Source organism: Python bivittatus, unplaced genomic scaffold (genome assembly GCF_059951505.1).
Source record: "Python bivittatus isolate LINGU-HERP-01145 unplaced genomic scaffold, Pbiv_v1 ctg000850_np1212, whole genome shotgun sequence".
In the NCBI taxonomy this organism is placed as follows: domain Eukaryota; kingdom Metazoa; phylum Chordata; class Lepidosauria; order Squamata; family Pythonidae; genus Python; species Python bivittatus.
In genome coordinates this window covers 56,897,645-56,917,913 of record NW_028277112.1, presented here as the reverse complement: position 1 = coordinate 56,917,913, position 20,269 = coordinate 56,897,645, and the positions used below count along the sequence as shown (strand labels likewise).

At 38.3% G+C, this 20,269-nt stretch overlaps 1 protein-coding gene across 1 annotated transcript in view; it reads left to right on the top strand.

Annotated features, from left to right (window-relative positions):
- The window catches only part of SHOC1 (shortage in chiasmata 1), a 52,960-nt gene that overhangs the window by 20,483 nt on the left and 12,208 nt on the right, over nt 1-20,269 (top strand). The window contains exons 11-23 of the mRNA XM_088130518.1: nt 287-529; nt 3,037-3,486; nt 4,399-4,530; nt 5,560-5,727; nt 7,244-7,252; nt 8,769-8,876; nt 9,262-9,443; nt 12,407-12,479; nt 14,581-14,650; nt 14,774-14,958; nt 16,083-16,200; nt 16,619-16,730; nt 18,759-18,880. Coding sequence (XP_087986644.1) covers nt 287-529; nt 3,037-3,486; nt 4,399-4,530; nt 5,560-5,727; nt 7,244-7,252; nt 8,769-8,876; nt 9,262-9,443; nt 12,407-12,479; nt 14,581-14,650; nt 14,774-14,958; nt 16,083-16,200; nt 16,619-16,730; nt 18,759-18,880 — 1,972 coding nt within the window. The remainder of the gene's footprint in view (nt 1-286; nt 530-3,036; nt 3,487-4,398; nt 4,531-5,559; nt 5,728-7,243; nt 7,253-8,768; nt 8,877-9,261; nt 9,444-12,406; nt 12,480-14,580; nt 14,651-14,773; nt 14,959-16,082; nt 16,201-16,618; nt 16,731-18,758; nt 18,881-20,269) is intronic.

Here is a 20,269-nt window from a genome sequence, read left to right as displayed (position 1 = left end):
AAAGCATGTTCAATTGCCTAACTGATATTTAAGTAAGACTTGTTTCCTTAAGATTGTGGACTTATGCTTGCATCTGTAAATACACCTGTTGATCTCACTGGAAATTACTTTTGAGTAGCATGTTTGTGATTGCTCAAAAGGAAGGGTTTGTATTCAGGAACTTTTCAGTCCCACAAGGGTAACCAGCATGATATATCTGACTACTAGATATGCACAGACAGGGTTGTACAATAACTTACTGGAATGTAGGGTTGGAAATAAACTGTACTGCATTATTCTTTTCCAGTACCTCAGAATTTTACTGCTGTATGTCAACAGTTTTCAGTCAAAGAATTGAAGACAAAGTTGTCTATACATGAAAATACCATGGTTACCAGTCTCTTAGAAAAAGATGAGTGGATTAATTTGAGAGAAAACTTGACTGTGTCATGTGTCTTAGAAGCATTGAGCATAAATATAAATGATGAAGAAAGACTTGATAATATGAATATTGAAGATTTTTCAAAAATTACTAGCTTCCAGTTAGACAGTAAGTATTTTAAATTATGTTTCAGTTTTTTAAAATGAAAACAAGATATTTAATTTCCACCTGAATTTCTCTGGAAGGTAATAGAAGACATGGGATGAGTCTGCTAGCTCCCAGCATTCTACTAGTGCTGTGGCACAGGGGAAAGGCAGTGTGGCATGCAAGTACATCACTAATGACAGAATAAATATGTTGTCACTAGAAACATGCTGCTTGGCAGATTTTGGTTTGTGCTCCACCATCCTGGGAGCTATGGCTGACAGTACTTATGACAGAAATCGGTGTCGGGATCATGCATATTTTTTTTAACTACCAGTCCCTTCTTTTATTTGAATAAGCCTTATCCTTTTCATTCTAATTCTTTTGTTTCTTGTGAGAACTTGAGATTGAACTGGGTAGATACCTAAACATGCTACATACTGTCAAACTGTCAAACATATTTACCAAGTGTGCTTGGACATGTTTTTCTATTCTCATCTACAGTATAGTGTACTTTTGCATATGCAGGCAGTATCATTTTCTTTCTTAATAATATTTTTATTAGAATTTTTCAATACAATAAAAGTATAAAAATTAAATAAAAAATAAGAAAAAAGAAGTGAAAAAAGAAAGAAAACACAGAATTATGACTTCCACCTTTCTTTCCCTCGAGTAATTGCCATTTTAATTTTTCATCTTCCTCTTTAACCCTTTTTAATCCCCAAATCTATAAATCATCAGTTCAGTCTTTTCTTCTTTCAGCAAAAAGTTCATATAAAGCTTCCAGTCTTTTAAATAAGTCTTTATCGATTTTTCCCTGATCACAAACAATACCATTTTCTGGAACACAAATGATTAAGGTGCTAGAGGGATTGTTACTTTTTTTTCATTTTATTTTTGCATACACACACACACACACTAAATCATCTATTCAACTTATAAATCACAACATAATCAAAGGTTTTAAGGTAACATATAGGTTGCAGCCCTGGTTTTATTCTGTCTGTTTGCTCTTTGATCCAGTGGAGGCTTTGATTGGTAGATCAAGGAAGAAGCCAATGTTCAGCTATTGTTCCTCTGTACAGGCACTAAATACAGATCCATTCCAGAGGGATGAAGGAATTGCTATTTTTATTATTGTGGTTGGTCGCACAGTCAGCCAGATGTTTAGATTGGATTTGGCATTTTTATCCACCTATCAAGTCCTTCCCAAGGACCTGGGATAGGCAAATGTTGTTTGACAGAAAGAATGACTGGGCCAGAGTCACCCAGCCGGCTTTCATGCCTGAGAGAGGCCTAGAACACACAGTCTCCTGCTTTCTAGGCCAGCACCTTAGCTGTTGCACCAAACTGGCTTTATTTGTTTATTAGATTTCTATACCACTTCTAGGAGTCTTTAAACTCTAGCGTTTCTTTGGAACAGCATAGAAGATAATACAGAGGTGTATGGTGGGAATGGGGAGGAATTCCCTTCATCCTCATTTTGCTTACAAAAGCTTTTGCTGGATAAAAAGGGTATTCTGTTAGCAGAGTAATATTAATGGGATGCAATCCAACATAACACAGTTTTTATGGTTTGGGAAAGCAGAATGAATTTCTAATTCCTAATCCCCTATAGTTATAATATTCATCGACAGAGGATATTGTACACAAGGCTTCTTCAACATAATACCATCCAAATTTGTTGGGCTACAAATAGTGTGCTGTCTAGAAATGAATATAGCCCAATGCATCTGGTGGGCACCAGGCTGGTGAAAGCTACTGTAATAACATGGATAATTTATGTTTATTCTGACCTTTGAAAGCCATACTACAGAAAGCTTGTGTTGTTACTGAAATATTTTAAATTGTTGGCCTTCTGGAAGGCCCTTAAAACATGGTTCTGTCAACTAGCTGGGGGATCCCATGATGGAGTGGAGCCTACTAGATGGCTGTATGACATTAATGGAATACACTCTTTGTATGTTTAGCCAGCTTTTTTACTTGTTTTTATTTTGTTCTTATTCTTTAATTTAAGTTGGTTTTTTTAATGGTTTTTTATGTATTTTGATTGTTTTATTATGTATGCTGCCCAGAGTCACCATATGAGATGGGTAACTATACAAATGTGATTAAATAAATAAATAAAATTATGTTTTATTAATTACACCAATTGCTTTACAGGTAGTTCTTGTTTAGTGACTGCCTCATTTAATGACTATTTGCAGTTACAACAGTGATGAAGAAGTAACTTTACAACCAGTCCTCACATTTATGACCTTCACAGGTCTGTAAAGCAAAGAAGAGTTGAAGTAAGACCATAAGCACTGATGCAGTTTCATTAACAACCACTTCACTTAACAACCAAGTTGCCAGTCCCAATTGTGGTCACTAAACAAGGACTACCTGTATATCCAAATTTCAGTGGATATGGATGATTGTTTGGGTTGATTGTGATATCCCATAATAATTCAGAATATGTTTTCAACTGAGCTGTGTTCAGTTGAAAAATAAATACTTAGAAAATGGGACAATATTTGTTTTCTTTTCAGAATCGCTTGATGAGAAGAGTTCCTTTTGTGACAGCAGCATGAAGATCTTTAGAATCTCTGATTGTACTGGGACAAAGGATTCTTATTCTACAAAAAAGGAGACCTTTTCTTCACTACCACTGAGACCTACATCACTACAGTATAGTACTTCTATAGTAGACAACAATGTACCTACTGAAAATCATGTCAAGGATTACAAATTACAAAATGAAATTGAAAAATCAATGAATATTGGAAACCATGGAGAGGAAAAAAATGATCAACTAGTTAATTGCAAGAAAGTGTTTATCTCAGCAAATAGTACATTAAGAAATAAAAAGTCAGTTCCACCTAAACAGCTGAGAAAATGTAAAGATGACTTTGACCTATTGAGTAATTTTATCATGCTGAGATCTAAACAGGTGATCACCCAAAGTGAAGAAACAAATAATGTGGATATGCAAGAAAAAGGTAGTTTAATTGCTCTTCTTTAGATTTTAAATTTGTTATGTAGAACCAGCACGGATGATAAAAATGATGGATTTCATAGATATAGCAGGATTGCCATTGAAATATTAAACTCTTTATGTTCACATATATCAGACCCTCAAAGCTTAGGTTTCAATCAAGTTATATGTGTGTCGTTTCACTGTGGTTTTAATGCTTATCTACTAACATTCAGCATGAATTACTATATTAGATTTTCATTGTTTGTGAGTCTGTTTTATCAGCTGTACATAGTACAAAATGATGAGTCCTATAGCATAGCACTACATCTTTACTTAGTCTTATGTTACCATCTAGTGATCTGAGACTAAAACTGCAATTGTATATTGACATTCCATAAATGTTTTAGAGTTTCTCTGTATGTTGGAAATTTCCCCATGACATTTTTTTAATACAAAGCAAGAAACACAATAGCAACAACAATAGGGTATGGCGAACTGTAGTCATGATGGGCTTCTACTACAGCCACTGATGTGTGCCATACAGATGTTATAGCTTTTCAGTTTACCATTTGGATGAGAAGAGATCAGTCTGGGTCCAGGCTACATTCAGTTCCCCAAGTCTTGGGTACACTTCTACTTGTTCTTCCCAAAAGTTGCCATTGGTCTGTGATTTTTAAGGTTAGAAAACGAAAATATTACTAAATATGAATAGTATTATATGGAAATAAACATGAGAAATATTAACAGTGTTTAATTAACTAAACCTCAACAAATGTAGTATTGTCCTGATCTCATTCCTGAATCCATTTGTTTTTTGAATGTGGCCATCAACATGCCATTCAAGGGTGGGTCTTAGTCCAAAAAAAGTGCACCATTCATAAAAAAATTAGACTGCTTTAACTTATTTTATGAATATGTTTTTTTAATTCCTAAGGTTTTGATGCTAAGGAAGAAAGACCTCCATTTGAAAGCCACAAGAGTCCCGTTGTTCCTGGGACAGCAGTTCCTATGGAAAACCAAGCCAAAGACAATCATACACTAGCTTTCATCAAAATTAAAACATCAGGTACTGAATATTTTAAAGCACAATTTTAAAGTTTCCTTTATAACAAGAACTCTGAATTTCAAATTCTTCTGTAATGATCTCAAAACTCCCCCAGTTAAAGAATCAACATATGCATGTAGACTTTTGTACAAAAATGATGGTCCAATTAATACACATTTATCAGGGATAAATTGATCATACCAAAGAAGAAGAAATGGCAAACAGCATAAACTCCACAGGAGACCACTGATATATCCTGAGAAAAATGAAATGTCTCACCAAAAAAGGCCAAGAAATGGTACAAATTTTATCAAGATTGGCAAATGCTGCTTTTTATGTAGAGAAGCACATTTTACAAGTACTATATTTTAAAAATGACGCATTCACCTCTGTCTGCTGTCCAGGTATTAACTGTTGATGGGCCACTAACTCTTATGGTTCCTCATCTTTAAACCAGGTTAAGAGTTGACAGGCTTTCAAATACAGAATTTCCCTCTAAGTGCCATTAAAATAGAGGGAAATTACCTGTAAAATAGGATACATGGCCATACTAGATCTCCGACAGAGACAGAGACCAAGTCTATGCAATAATCTGAATTTGAAAAGATAGTTCTGTAATATCTCTTGGCTCCTCTTTAAGCATATGTTTTCCTGGAATTGCATCACAGTTATGGAGAGCATCAGCACAAGCTTCTGGAAAGAGTTGCTGACAGGTGGTGTGTGAATGTCCACAAGCATGCCAAATCACCTTTTTCCATTCAAATTTGGATCACTCCTAGCCTAATACACAGGACTAAAATATCTATGGTTGACAAATAAGTCAGAAAGGAAGATGAAGCAGAAGTGAATATTCTGTTGTAGATTTGTTCTGTATAAAACATGAATTTTTCAAAACATAATCACAATGCCATTTAGTGTTTATGAAAACATATGATTGATCAGAAAACTTCAGTTGCTAAATCATCAGTCATAAAAAATATAGTTTTTATTTCAATTTTGTTTTACAGGACTTTAAAGTATTTTGTTAAATCTTTGCTTTGTTTTAACCAGAGTGTCAGTCTCAGGCATATCATATCCTTGAAGCTGCAGTGGCTCCAGTTTTGATAGAGCTTATAAACCTTGGCATGCAGAATTGGAGGTTTGCCACACTTAATTCTGATAACACCAGATTTTTTTTAAAACAACAAGAGAAAATGATCAGTGACACATTGAAACAAGGTGGGACTGCTAAGGAGACATTTTTTTCTAAAACTGTATAGTTCATATTCTTTATAGTAGACAGGTGTAACTATGGACATTTATGTTTAATTTTTTTCCTAGTGCCTTCTTGCCTAAAGATCTTTTAGCTTAAGATATTGGGGATTGAATCACGAACCTTCTTCACAATAAGCCATGCTTTGAATATATTTATTTATTTTATATAGCCACCCTCTCAAGGGGTGACATGTAATTACACACACACACACACACGGACAATATAAAACATACAATAAATTCTGCTAAATCAATTCAACAATCAAAACAATCACGACGGAAAGGAACACAAATTATCCTTACCCAATGACTGGGGGAAATTACAGGTCATAAAAGGCAGGCAGAGTCAGGGTCATCTGGATTTCAGGAATGGGGAAGGGGGAGAATGATATTTATTTATTTAATTTATTTAATTTATTTATTTATCAAATTTGTCACCGCCCATCTCGTGAAATGACGCTGGGTGGTTTACAACAAGATAAAATACACCATAAAAACAATCCTAAAAATAAATAGGTTCCAAGAAGATGGACAATTGGTGAGTAATTCCCAGGGAGCATCATCATCAGGGGGCTAACCACCCCCAGGGACAGATAGAACCTATATCACCCCGTGCACACTGACACTCTATATTCTATAGAGCAGGTGCAGCAACAGAGAAGGCATCTCTGCTGCATCCCATAAAATGACACTGCTTAAGAGATGGGAGTAGGAGCAGGCCAACCAAGTCAGAACTTATCGGGCAGGCAAAGATTGCAGGTAGCCCACAAATGAGCAGGCCCTGTGCCAAGAATGGTTTTAAATATTATAATCAGCACCTTGAATTGTACTTGGAAGCCTACTGGCAACCAGTGCGGCTCATGAAGTAGTTGTGTTACAGAGGCATGCTGAAATGTGCCAGTAACTACCTATGCAGCTGCTTCACAAGATGGATCCGCACAAGCACAAGGTAGATCTGTACCAAGACCCTCTGAGCCACAGCTGCCAGTTGCTTTTCAAACAGAAATTATGTGTCTAGGAGGACCCCCACATTGTCCACTTGGTCTGTTTGGGAGTGATGGCAATTTTCTGAATCCAGAAGGCTTCAAAATCCACAGCCACTTACTAGGGCTGAGCCTGAGTTTGTTCTTCCCCATATAGACCCCCACAGACCTCAGACATTAAGTCAGAACTTTGATAGCATCACTTGGGCAAACAGGCTGAGATACATCAGTGTACTGATGATACCTAACTGCTTGCTAATAGATTACCTCACCCAGTGGCTTTTTGTAGATGTTAAAGAGGAATGGAAGAAACTTGAGCCCTAAGGTTCCCACAAAGCAAGATAGGAGGGCTGGACCTTTTCCCTCATCAACACCAACTGGAACCAGCCCTGGAGGAAGGAGGAGAACCACCACAACACTGTGTCTCCCACTCTCAACCTCTGAGCTTATCCAGAAGGATACCATGATAGATGGTACTGAAGCTAACGAGAGATAAGGAGAGTCAGGTTGGATGCACTATGCCATCCTGGCTCTACAACACATCACCCACAAGCCTGATTAATGCTGTCTCAATATTACGCTCAGGCCTGAAACCAACCTGAAAGAGGTCCAGATAATCCATTTCCTGCAGAGACAGCTAAAGCTGCTGGTTGGCCATCTTCTTAATGACCTTCCTCAAAAAGAGAAGATTAGAGATAGGTTGGAAATTGTCCATTGCCATCAGATCCAAGAATGGCTTCTTGAGGAAGAAATAGACCATTGCCTAACAGAACTACCCCCTCACTTGTTCTTAGCCCTTACTTGTACTTAGCACCATCAACTAAAAGTATACTATGTTACAATTAATGAAAAAAAGATGTGCTGCCAGTCATAAATATGGTACAGGGTTTGATGAATCCATGACACAGATAAAGATCATACCTAAAGTATCTTTATACATCCATATGATTGTACTTGCATAGGATTAGGTATGATGATAAAGCGACCACTGGCCAGAATCAGTAATAAACATGGTTCTACAATAGCTCCATGCTCTGGAATAGATATCATTTATTCACCTAGGACAGTTCCATATAGGTGGCAGCCTTAGCTCTTTTATTTTCTGCAACAATCAAAAGAACAAAAGGAAATTAATTAAAGAAACCAAGTTTCTGACCAAGAAATGTCTTGGTCAGAAACCAAGAAGTAAAAATTGCTATAAAAGAAACAAAAATTATTAACTAAGATAATTTGCAGAACTAGAATGGAAAATATAGTACTATAAAAAGTATTAGGTGGAACCATCATTTTAATTCTGCTTCCAAATAATTACAGAAAAGCAATGCTTTGGAAATGCTAACGGATACTAATATAAAAGCAATCTTAAGCCTTTTCCCACTTGTAGCTAGCCATGGCACAAACGTGTCCTGGCAACATTTTTTTTCTGATGTCCCCACAACGTTCCTTCATCTTGTCACCAACCTTAAGTCATCTGTAGCTGAACCAGTATTAAAATCATATTCCACCACTTATTCCAACACCATATAGCAATCCCCCCCATCCCCCCAATATGGGTAAAATCTGTTAGGCTTTGCCAGCCACTATCCTGAAAGGAAGTTACCTGACTATAGTTACTCAAAACAAGAACAGTAAAGGTGGGATAAAGATAAGCAATGGAGACAGGAAGTTTCAAGCCAGTATAGTTTTCTACTAAAGCAAGGAGGGGTGGGTAGCACTTCAACTCTGCAGTGAAAAAAGGCCCTTAGATTGCATCTTTAAGGTATGTGAGAGGACATCTGAGGTATACTGAGATATCAAAGTGTTCTGGATGTCAAATTGTCCAATTTAATGATGTCAGAGTGCTCCAATTTAATGTCAAAGTGCTCCACAAAATGTCAAAGTGCTCCAATTTAATAACAGGATTTTTGTGCCTAGGCCTTAATACCCACCCACAGAAAGATAAGAAATGTTATCCTGTGTACTAAATAGCTCTTGTAGTTTTAGAAAAATAATCTCTAAATTATTATTTTCCCTTTTTTATAGGTAGGAAAGATGGAAAATATATTTTGGTATTTAAACATGCTGCAATTCTTCATTTGCTGGTTACAGTTCGTGATCTTTTGTTAACCTGTAACTTGACCACTGCATTAGGTAATTTTTATAAAGAGATATATTCCTATATTGGTTTAGTGAAATATAGCATACGAAATCTGTCATAGATTGGAAGATGGAAAATCCATTTATATTTTCTACAGTTTTTATTGTCAGGCTACATATAGTGAAATCTCTTTACTTTTTAAGATAAAAATAGTAGCAATGGAGAAAATCATCATGAACATTTTAGGAGGTAATGTTTTTGACTTGAATGAGCAGACATCGGGCATAATTCTTGCTTTAGTGTTCAGCTTTGAAATCTACTTACAAATGCATTAAGAATCATAAAGGGAGGAAAGGAAGAAGAAAGATAGGATTTGAAAATGACTTATGTGAAATATGCAGAATGTGTGATAGATGCAATTACTTTTATCTGAAACAGAGTATCTGTCCAAGGCAAAAGACAATTATAAGGATTTCCAAGACTATGGCCTGGATATTATTTGGAAACAGCTGAAAATTGTGAAGTTTGTTGTGCAGGAGCACAAAGTCAGTCCCAAAGTAACAGAATTACAGCATCAAATTTCTAAGTGGGTACAGAATAAAACAAATGATCAGAATAAGGTAAATAACACAGAGAAGTTGGTATTTGGGGAATATTGTGGAGAAAGTAGTCAAGCTACAGCTGCGGTGAGGCCTGGGAGAAAGAGATTGTCTGGACCCATTTCAATCAGGTTTCAAGCTTGGGTTCAGCACAGAGTTAGCGTTAGTTTCACTTATAGATGACCTCTCGCAGGACCAGGATAGGGGTACTGCAACCTTGCTCAACCTCTGAGTGCCTTTCACTACCATCTATCATGGTATTATTCTGAGCCATCTCTGAGGGTTAGGAGTGGAGGGCACTGTTTTGCAGTAGTTCCCCTTCTTTCTGAAGGGACAGCTCCAGCTGATGATGATATATGGGGAGAAACTGAGCTCTTGGCCCCTCAGTTGTGGGATTCCCAGTGGGCTTAATATTCTGCCTACTCCTGTATGAAACTGCTAGGTGAAATCATCCATCAGGAGAGGGTCAAGTTTCTTCAGTATGCTGTTGAGACCCAACTGTACATCTTGATCCCTGGCTGAATAAACAATGCTGCCAAAGTGCTGTCCAGTGTCTGAAGATTGTCTGGATTGTCAGGTTGAGATTCAGTCACAGAGTGGCTTTGGGTCTGAAGGCCTACCAATTCCCGTTAGATTCCATCATTAATTCTGATGGGGTTGCACTCCTCCTGATAGAACTGGTTTGCAATCTGAGGGTCTTCTTGCCCTCACAGCTCTTGCTGGAGAAGGTGGCAGGTGATGGTGAAGAGGGCTTTTGCACCAACTGCAACTTTTCCTGGAATGGGAGCGATAGTCACTGTCAATTATGCCTTAGTCACCTCTCAAATGGACTACTGCAATGTGCTATATATGGGACTGCCTTTGAAGAGCATTTGGAAATTATAGCTGGTCCAGAATGCAGTGGTTCAAGTAGATATGGGTGCACCTCAAGGAATCCAGGTAACCCTTCTGTTTCAAGAACTGCATTGGTTCCTAGCTGGCTTCTAGGTGCAATTCAAGATGCTTGTTGTCACCTGAAACCCTTCGTAGTTCAGGACCTGGTTATCTACGGGGCCACCTTCTGCCAGTAATGTCTGCCCACCCAATAAGATCTGGTAGGGTGAGCTCTCTCTGTGTTCTCTTAATATGGTTTTCTTGAGCTAGTACTGATTAGAGACACAAGACTTAGATTTATTTTCCCCCATTAGGGCTGTTTTATTATACAATAATACAGTGTTTGTAATTATCCTTTTTACTTTTAATGTTAACTCTAGGTTTGTATCTATTTTTACCGCGTAGAAGTTTCTCATCATTATAAGTTTGACTCTATTTCTTAGAATTACTACCATCTTGTTCAATCAATAAATGTCTGTTATCTGTAGCTCTGTATCCTGGTTCTATATCTTCCTATGTCTACAACTTCCTAGCTGTATATTTTCCTAGCTTAACCATTTCTTACCTCTATGGATTTTAATTTTCCAGGTCTTCAGCTTTTGTAGCCAAACCCAGTCCATTTTCACTTGGAAACAATTTTCATTCATTCTTTTAGAAGGTGAGGTATAAGAACTTTTCCTTTCTCTTCTCCCAGCACTCATAGTCCTCTGTTCCTGGACTTAGCTTCTGCTACTCTGCACCTGGGTTGTTGCATGCAGTTGGCTTGCTCTGGCTGCTTCTTTGCAGATGCTGCTCAGGCTCTTCCTCCTCCACTCCATCTTTTGGTTCTGCCTCAGCTTGTCTTGCATGTTGAGCAACTGCTCCAAGGTTAGCAATTCTCTTTTGACTGTTCTGGGACTGCTGCTGTTTTCTTGTTTTCCTCTTTGATTTGGAAGATTCTTCCATTTCCATGCAGTCTTTCTCACTCAGCCTCTTCCTTGCCACTCCACTGCAGCTTGCTTCACTCTCCAATTACGGAAGCTGTTTTAAACCTTGCCCCCAGGTAACACCGAAAATCTGGATCTCTAGAGCAGTGTTTCTCAACCTCAGCCTCAGTTGAAGCTGTGTGGACTTCAACTCCCAGAATTCCCCACCCAGATTAAAGTTGCTGAGGTTGAAAAACACTGCTCTAGAGGGAGGAGAAACTCACACTTATTCCAGGTGGTGAGCCCATCCTTCCACACATCTTGATTTCAGATTGCCTTCTTCAGAGGCCACAGAAGCATACCTTTTAATTCAATTCAATTGAATAGTAGCCCCCTTGATATGTGCTCCCCCTCCCCCTTTCCTGGTATTGATAAAATTGATATAAACCTGGCTGTTTCACCAAGTCAGGGAATCTGTGTCATTAGGACTATCCTTTCAGATGTTAGATTAGTTTTTGTTGTTTTGAATATGACTCCCAGTTTTACGTGGTTATACTCTATGGTGTTTTTATTAATATGATTAGATTCTGTTTTAATTCAAATTACCTACTGGGGGGCTATATGCTGCTCAGAGTTGGCTAATCTGAGTAGCCTATAAGCATAAATAAATTCTGCCTAAATCAGTGTCAGGTTTTTATTGGAGGACTGAATTAGGGGCCTAACGTGAGCTAGGAGGAAAAGGACAGATCCGTGGTCAGGAATGCTCCAGCTTGCCAATTGAAATGAGGTGGATCAACTTAGCTGATCTTTCCTATTCTTGACTAGAAATTCCCTGGAAATGCAAAAGATTATTGTGACAGCACACATGCTTTCAGATGACAGAAAACATTGCTTACTAATTATACTGCCAGTAACCTGAAGCAGGAACACCAGCTTTGCACAGAAAAAAAAATTCATTGGAACAAGAGAATAGGGGAAACCTATATATAAGCAGAATAATCTTCAATTCAGTAAAAATAAACTACACTGCATTGCATTGCATTTTTCCACATTAACATATTCTCTTTTTTAAAATTATTTATTCTTGCTTCAATCCTGAAGTCATGGAAATGCTCTGCCAATGATTCAAGTTACTGTTATAGCTCTTAAATATCAAATGGAGATTGTTAAATGTTTAATTAAAACTTTTTTTTAATGCTGTATCAGGTAGTAATTGTGATTAGAATGGATTCTGACGAAGAAACAGAAGTCCTAACCAATACCATTAATACAGTGCAAGGTAACGGTTATTTTCATTTTCATATTGCTTTGAAAACTGTTGTTACCTATATAGTAACAAGTTTGCTCCATATTTCATTTCAAATATCTTTGATCAGGGTGCCAAATCCCTGTAATGTTATTACATTTTCTCCAGTTCCTACATGCAGACTTTCTATGCATTAGTAAAAATACTAAACATTGACTTACAGTAACATTATTTTTAACTATATCTTTATTTACGAGAGAGAGAGAGAAAGGATTTATCATTGGGGGCCAGGCGGTGGTAGGCTAAGGATACTTAGTGTTTTGGATTTCAACTTCTACAGCCATAGCCAGTCGCAAAGGAGTGTACCAGATTGCAACTCCAGTATAACGGCTGTGTTGGAGCAAACTAAACATCCTAAAAGAAATGTAAGAGCAGGACACCAATGCAGTTCTCCAAAAAGCAAGAAGTATCTCTAGGAGCTCACCTCCAAGATTTGTTTGTTTGTTTAGACAGTTTATATGGCCGTCTATCTCATAGCGATCTCTTCAGGCCGCTGAAAATTAAAACTGGATAGATCTTTGATAGTTACGTGGCTATTGTGCAACTTCTCCAACATAGAAAAGGTTCTAAGATGCTTACACACTCAAATCAGCTGCTTTCTTTGCAGAATTTTACAGGGGCCAAACATTGCCTTCTACCTGTAGTCTTTCTAGTTTCTCCACTGCTGCTATGTCTTTCTTTTCTTCATTCTGTAATTTACTTGTTTTAAGAAATCAAAGACTGAATAATGACACAATGTTTTTAACTATAGAACTAGGAGTTTTCTGTCTGTAAACCAACTACAGGAGTTCAATTAAAGGTCCAGTTCTACACAATGTATAGAAACTGTATAGAAATAGGTCCCACTGACTACAGTGGAGCTACCAGAGTGCATGCATAACATATGCATATTCAGCTTGTGGGAGAAATATTAACCAACTGCTAAAAAGCAGAGTATACAAAATATGATTATTTAACCAGCTTTATAAAAGCATACTAGTTTAAAAGTCAACAGATAATTTGTTTAGTCGTTAAGTCGTGTCCGACTCTTCGTGACCCCATGAACCATATTGCGCCAGGCCTTCCTGTCCTTCACTGCCTCCCTGAGTTTGCTCAGTTTCATGCTCATTGCTTCAGTGATGCTATCTAACCATCTCATCCTCTGCCGTCCTCTTCTCCTTCTGCCCTCAATCTTTCCCAGCATCAGGGTCTTCTCCAAAGAGATCTCTCTTCGCATTAGGTGGCCAAAATATCTGAGCTTGAGCTTCATTATCGATCCTTCCAATGAGCAATCAGGGTTGATTTCCTTTAAGATTGACTGGTTTGACCTCCTAGCAGTCCAGGGGACTCTCAAGAGTCTTCTCCAGCACCACAGTTCAAAGGCATCAATTCTTCGGCGCTCGGCCTTTTTTATGGTCCAGCTCTCACAGCCATACATTACTACTGGAAAAACCATAGCTTTGACTATGCGGATCTTTGTCGGCAAGGTGACGTCTCTGCTTTTTAATATGCTATCTAGGCTTGCCATAGCTTTCCTCCCAAGGAGCAAGCGTCTTTTAATTTCATGGCTGCAGTCTCCGTCTGCGGTGATCTTGGAGCCCAAATAAATGAAGTCTGTTACTGCTTCCATTTCTACCCCTTCTATTTGCCAGGAATTGATGGGTCCAGATGCCATGATCTTAGTTTTTTTAATGTTGAGTTTCAAGCCAGCTTTTGCACTCTCCTCTTTCACCCTCATCAAGAGGCTCTTTAGTTCTTCTTCACTTTCTGCCATTAGGGTGGTATCGTCCGCATATCTGAGGTTGTTGATGATTCTCCCTGCAATCTTAATTCCGGCTTGTGATTCTTCCAGCCTGGCATTTCTCATGATGTACAACAGATAATGCTATAGGCTTAATAATAATTTTGCTTACAAAATGTTTAAAAAAAAAAATCTCATCATGGTTATGTAAAGACAGCATCAGTTTAATAATTGTATGCTTTTGCTACTTTATCCTCTCAACTGGATAAATAACTAATCATTGTCCACATATCAATTTCCAGGATTGCAAATGAGTGTTTAATAAGATCTCTCTCTCTCTCTTTATATATATAGGTTTGAAAGCCATATATTTGAATTCGAAAGAAAGGGGAATGTTGTTCAACAGTAAATATATAACAAATAGGTAGGTATAGTTAATTGTTATTGAAAAATAGACCAATATCTTGAAATTATTTCAGAAAAGTATTCAGAAGATGTCATGGAAGATACATACATTAAGACTTTTTTCTTGACTTTTCATTTTTAGTTTGGAACTATATTCTTGTATCGTTGTACATAATCAACATATTGGGCCTGATTTCCCCTGGACTAATTTTTCTTTAGTGGTAGAGTACAACTACACTGAAAATTCCTGTTGGATTGATCTATGCAAAAAATTGAATATATCTTACTTAATTCTCCAAACAGCTCCCCCAGAAGCAATTGAAACTGGTATGTGAATGTTTCAAATACAGAATTGAAGAGGAAATAAGATAGAAGAATAGAGCTTGCTTTGTAAAAGAATCTAATATTTGTATATAATAATTTTCTAGAGAGAAAAAAACCTTAATTTGTAAAACTGTGTCCATGTAACCAGAGTTTTTAATTAAGTAGCCCTAACAAAATCAGAGGTGGACTACTTGTGTGTTATTTTGTAGTACTTCATATTATACCTATTATCCTATTCAACTGAGAGTTTGTAGTTTGCCCAGAGTGACCCAGCTGAATTCACAGTAGAAGTGAGGCTCACTGAATTTCATTAGATTTTTTTCTTACATAAATATGTAAAGATTTTGAGCTTTAGCCAGTACGTTATACTACGTTGGATTGTATTTCACTTCTTTTAAGGCACTTCGAGGTATGAAAGTTCTAATGTGTACATCAGGCTTTGCCAGAGAGAATCAGATCTGCACATATCTTCTTCCTATCTGCTGATTTGTTCCTCAGTTGAAATGAATAGGACATTGCAGCACCTACCAGTCCTCTGTATTAACATTAAATCATTTTTTTTCCTTACTGAAAAGTTGCTCAAGATCTAAATGATAGGGGATTTGTTTTAGGCAGAGATTAATTCTGTGCATTAAAAGCATTGCAGGATAGCATTGATTTTGGACACTGGAAAGTGTAGTTTATACCGTAGGAATGAAATAGCTGTATTGATTTTGTGCTGACCCACACAGCTACCAGGAATGAGCCCAAAAAACAAAACAGTATAGCAACTAGGGATAGTATTTCCCATAGGGAATCTCTGCACACCCAAGAACATGATGAAACTTTTATCTGGAATTATACATACTGTAATTTTAGCAAAGAATTCCTATGGATTCTCTGGAAACAGCAATTTCTAAGATACTTTTCAATTATAAAAACAGATAATTGATCCAACAGATTGTATAGTAAAGATATTTGGAGCTGTATTTTTTTAAAAAACTATTTAAATCCTATTTAGTCCTTTAAGTCTATATAGCTCCTAAGTCATTTTAGTGTGTTGTGGCCTTCCAGCATTAATAATAAATAAATGTTAGTAGCATTTGTAGTACAGCTTTTTATGAAATGTTGATGTTATTTGTTTTTAGAAGAGTTTTTGCCAGATAATTTTGGATATGTCCTTCTGAGGTTGCCAATTCCTTATGTTTTTTTGACATCTGAAGGACTTCTCAATACCCCAGAAATCCTTCAGTTACTGGAATCCAAGTAAGTAGTGAAACTCCAGGGCTGAAGAAGCTTGTATTTTCAGATCCCTCTCATTGTCTGCTGTTCCTTCCAAGCCTCAGTAATCTAACAGTTATCCTGCCTTATACTTAGGTAAATTTATTTTCAGAATATTTTTAATTATGCATTAAGGCCCACCAAGTCTCATCCTATTTGTTGCTAAGAAGTGACCAAAGACACAGAGTGATATGCACGCACTGGACCTCGGTCTGTGCTTCAGCATCAGGCAATGAACTGGAGTAGGTATGAGCTGCAGAAGGCATGAGAGAAGTGTCCTTGGCATACAGCAAGTCACCCATCTGGGTGACATAGGCAGGAAAGGGTTATCGGAATTTGGACTGTGGGTACAGCAGAACTGCAATACGTTCACTGGATTACTAACAGGAACTTTCACATGCAGGTATAATATTACATTAATTGAAAGAAACTGCTGTGAGGCCTTACAGTATTTTGGAGGCACAGAACATTATGTTGTGATGACTATAGATGAATGCACAGCTATTGTTATGCAGGTAAAAAAATTATTATAAAAAATTCTATTATCACGTACCCCTATAGTATAGTTGCCTCATATCCATATCATATGCACATAGACATCTTATTTATTTATTTATTTATTTATTTAATTAATTTCTTTATTAAACTTATCCCCGCCCATCTTCCCCCAATGGGGGACTCTGGGCGGCTTACAACAGATTAAAACAATAAATAAATATATAGTTAAAATTTATAAGAAAACACATTTACACAGAATAAAAGGAAGAGGAAAAATCCAGGAGGCCGATGGAAGCAACACCAGGCCTCTAGGGGGCTAGCCAACCCCATACCTGATGACCTCCCTCCCCACCCCAGGCCAGATGGCAGAGCCAGGTCTTCAATTCCCTCCGAAAGGCTGGGAGTGAGGGGGCCTGTCTCATCTCTGGGGGCAAGATGTTCCAAAGGGCGGGGGCTACAGCAGAGAAGGCCCGCCTTCTGGACCCCGCTAGTCAGAGTTCTTTTGCCGAGGGGGTCCAGAGCATGCCTCCTCTGTGTGATCATGTGGGACAGGTTGAAAACGTGGGGGAGAGGCAGTCCCTCAGGTAGCCTGGCCCCATGCCATGTAGGGCTTTAAAGGTGATAACCAACACCTTGGATTGGACCCGGAAGCAAACCGGTACCCAATGAAGCTCACAGAGCAATGGTGTTACAGGGGTCCTTTGGACCCCAAAAACAGCTCGCACAGCTGCATTCTGGACCAGCTGAAGCTTCCGGATACTCTTCAAGGGTACCCTCATGTGGAGTGCATTGCAGTAGTCTATCTGGGAGATAACAAGGGCATGAGTGACCGTTCGAAGGGCATCCCGATCCAGGAAAGGGTGTAACCGGTGCACAACCCAGAGCTGTGCAAAAGCCCTCCTGGCCATGGCTGCCACCTGCTCTTCAAGCAGGAACCATGAGTCCAGGAGGACCACCAAATTACACACTGGGTCTGTCTGGGGCAGTGCTACCCCATCCAGCACCAATGATGACAACGTCCCGGATACAGAGGAGCCATTAACCCACAGCCACTGCGTCTTACCAGGGTTCAGCTGGAGCCTGTTGTTCCCCATCCAGACCCTTACAGCCTCCAGGCACCGCGAGAGGGCAGTCACGGCATCACTTACCTCACCAGGGATGGAGATATATAATTGAGTATCATCAGCATACTGATGATACCTCATCCCATGATGACGGATGATCTCACCCAGCGGTTTCATGTAGATGTTGAAAAGGAGCGGAGAGAGAACAAATTTATCCCTATTTAATAAATATCTATAGTATGTGTCTCAAAATATATCTTAGAATTATTCTCACTTTTACAAAGAGAATCTGAATAATCTGTCTCACATGTAACCTGTATCTACATAATCAGCCTGTCTTCCTCTCCCTTCCTGCCCACCTCATCCCAATTTAAATCCTATGTTAGTTTATGTTAGCCCTACGACTAAGACCAGATCAGGAAACTGACACCAAGGAAGACTAGAACTAAACTTTATTGAGATAGGCTATACCAACAGAATCTTGCAAGTCTGTTTGTGTTTAACCTTCCTCCCTCTTATATTCCACTGAGTCAGGGAGGAGCAGCCTGAATCTCTTCCTAATACTATCTCCTTTCCCAGGGCTTAAAGAACAAGTTTGCCCTTGTTTCTGTAATGGTTTCTGAATGTTCCCTTTAATGCCACTGCTGTGGCTCTCTACACTTTAGCCACTCAATGGATTAGATGACACTTGTGAAAGCTTCTGCCTTTAAATAAAAGTTGTGGGTCTGAAGAGATACATTAGACTCCTGAATATATGTAATTTGCCACATTTAGGGCTACTGTACCTGAGCAGCAAATCATCAGTTCACCACTAGATGGTAGCAAAGCATTGGCATTTTCTCTGCTGCCATCTAGTGGTTTTCCACATTTATGCAGGCCAGATATGGTAGTCCTAGCCAAATTGTTATAAGTCATATCTGTGCTCAATTATTGTATAATCTTACACATCAGTTTACTTGCTTCATGTCAATTCTGTTGTAGAACATGGAAGAACTCAACTATGAAAAATCCTCTGATAATATTGTGTTAAGACTGATGGTGCTATCACTGCAGTATACCTCGTGTTGGATTATTTTATACTCCAGAAAACAATTAAATTCTAAGTAAGCAAAAAGCTTTAAATTAATTCTTAAGCTTAAGTTCTGGAGTATACATTTTTAAAAAATAAAAGAATTGTGATATTCTTGCACAATTGTTGCCAAAGCAAAGGAGATATTCTGGGATACTTCCATAAATTTAATTTTCTATTTGTTAAAATGTAAGGCAAATTATGAAAGCAGTACTCTAGCCCATTCAAAATAAATCTGCATCTGGCGATTGCTTTGTTATAACTGATGAAACACAGAAATATTTTTATTAATATTTCATGCATTAAAATGTTTATTTAAGCTAGTCAAGTTCCAGCTATTCTGTCTTTATCCACCTCTCACATCCCCATGTATCATTAGCCTTCTTCACCAAAAAATTGTTGTGGTGCATTACTTTAGCTTCAACAGAAATGCTCTGTTCTTGGTGTTATATGGTACACTGAAGCCACAGATTGCCCAGTACAGTACTGTGAACTGTTTTGTAGATATGTCTGTAGTCACACTGCATGTGCATAACTGTAAGACATTAGGGTTCTTTCTGTTTTTATTTTTAGTTCCCAGATGATGGGGCACTGAATCTATTTATACAAACTGGGCAGTAGACATACCAAATAACGTTACCCTGCTGTGAATATTTTTTCCTCAGCAGGTTCATGGGATAAGTCAGGCTGTATGAATTCATCCAGTCATCTTTAGGTTTCCACTTAACTGTAATTAAGTCAAATACAGTGGTACCTCGGGATACGAACGCCTCTACTAACGAACATTTCGGGTTACGACCAGCTTCGGCAGGAAAATTTTACCTCGGGTTATGAACTTGCCTCTACTTACGAACCGGATCCGCGGCCATTTTCCCTGCTGTCACGCAGTCGCGGCTTCCTGTGGGCGAGGTCGCAGTAGCAAGGAGATGTTCGGTGAGGCTCGTGGTGTGTTTTGCGGTGTTTTGTGAAGGTTTTTGGTGTGCGTGTTAGCATGGCTCCAAAGAAAATGCAGAGCAGGCTTGGCGGGAGTCAGGCTCTGAAGAGGAAATTGCCTCGGGTTGCGACCAAATTTGGGTGGAGGGCGGAACGGATTAACCGGATTTACATTGAGCCCTATGGGGAAATTCGCCTCGGGTTGCGACCAAATTCGGAGGGCGGAACGGATTAACCAGATTTACATTGAACCCTATGGGAAACTTTACCTCGACTTGAGACCAACTCGAGTTGCAACCAGAGTCACGGAACGGATTAAGTTCGTATCCCGAGGTACCACTGTAGTTTTCTCTTCCTAGGGTTCTGAAAAAATTTGGGAGGGAAGAGAACTGTTATAGAGCATTTTCTGTTAGGTTCTACTTACTTCATTGCAGCATTTAGGCTTGCAGTTAAAATATATTAAATAAACATAATGTAATATAGTAAGGAT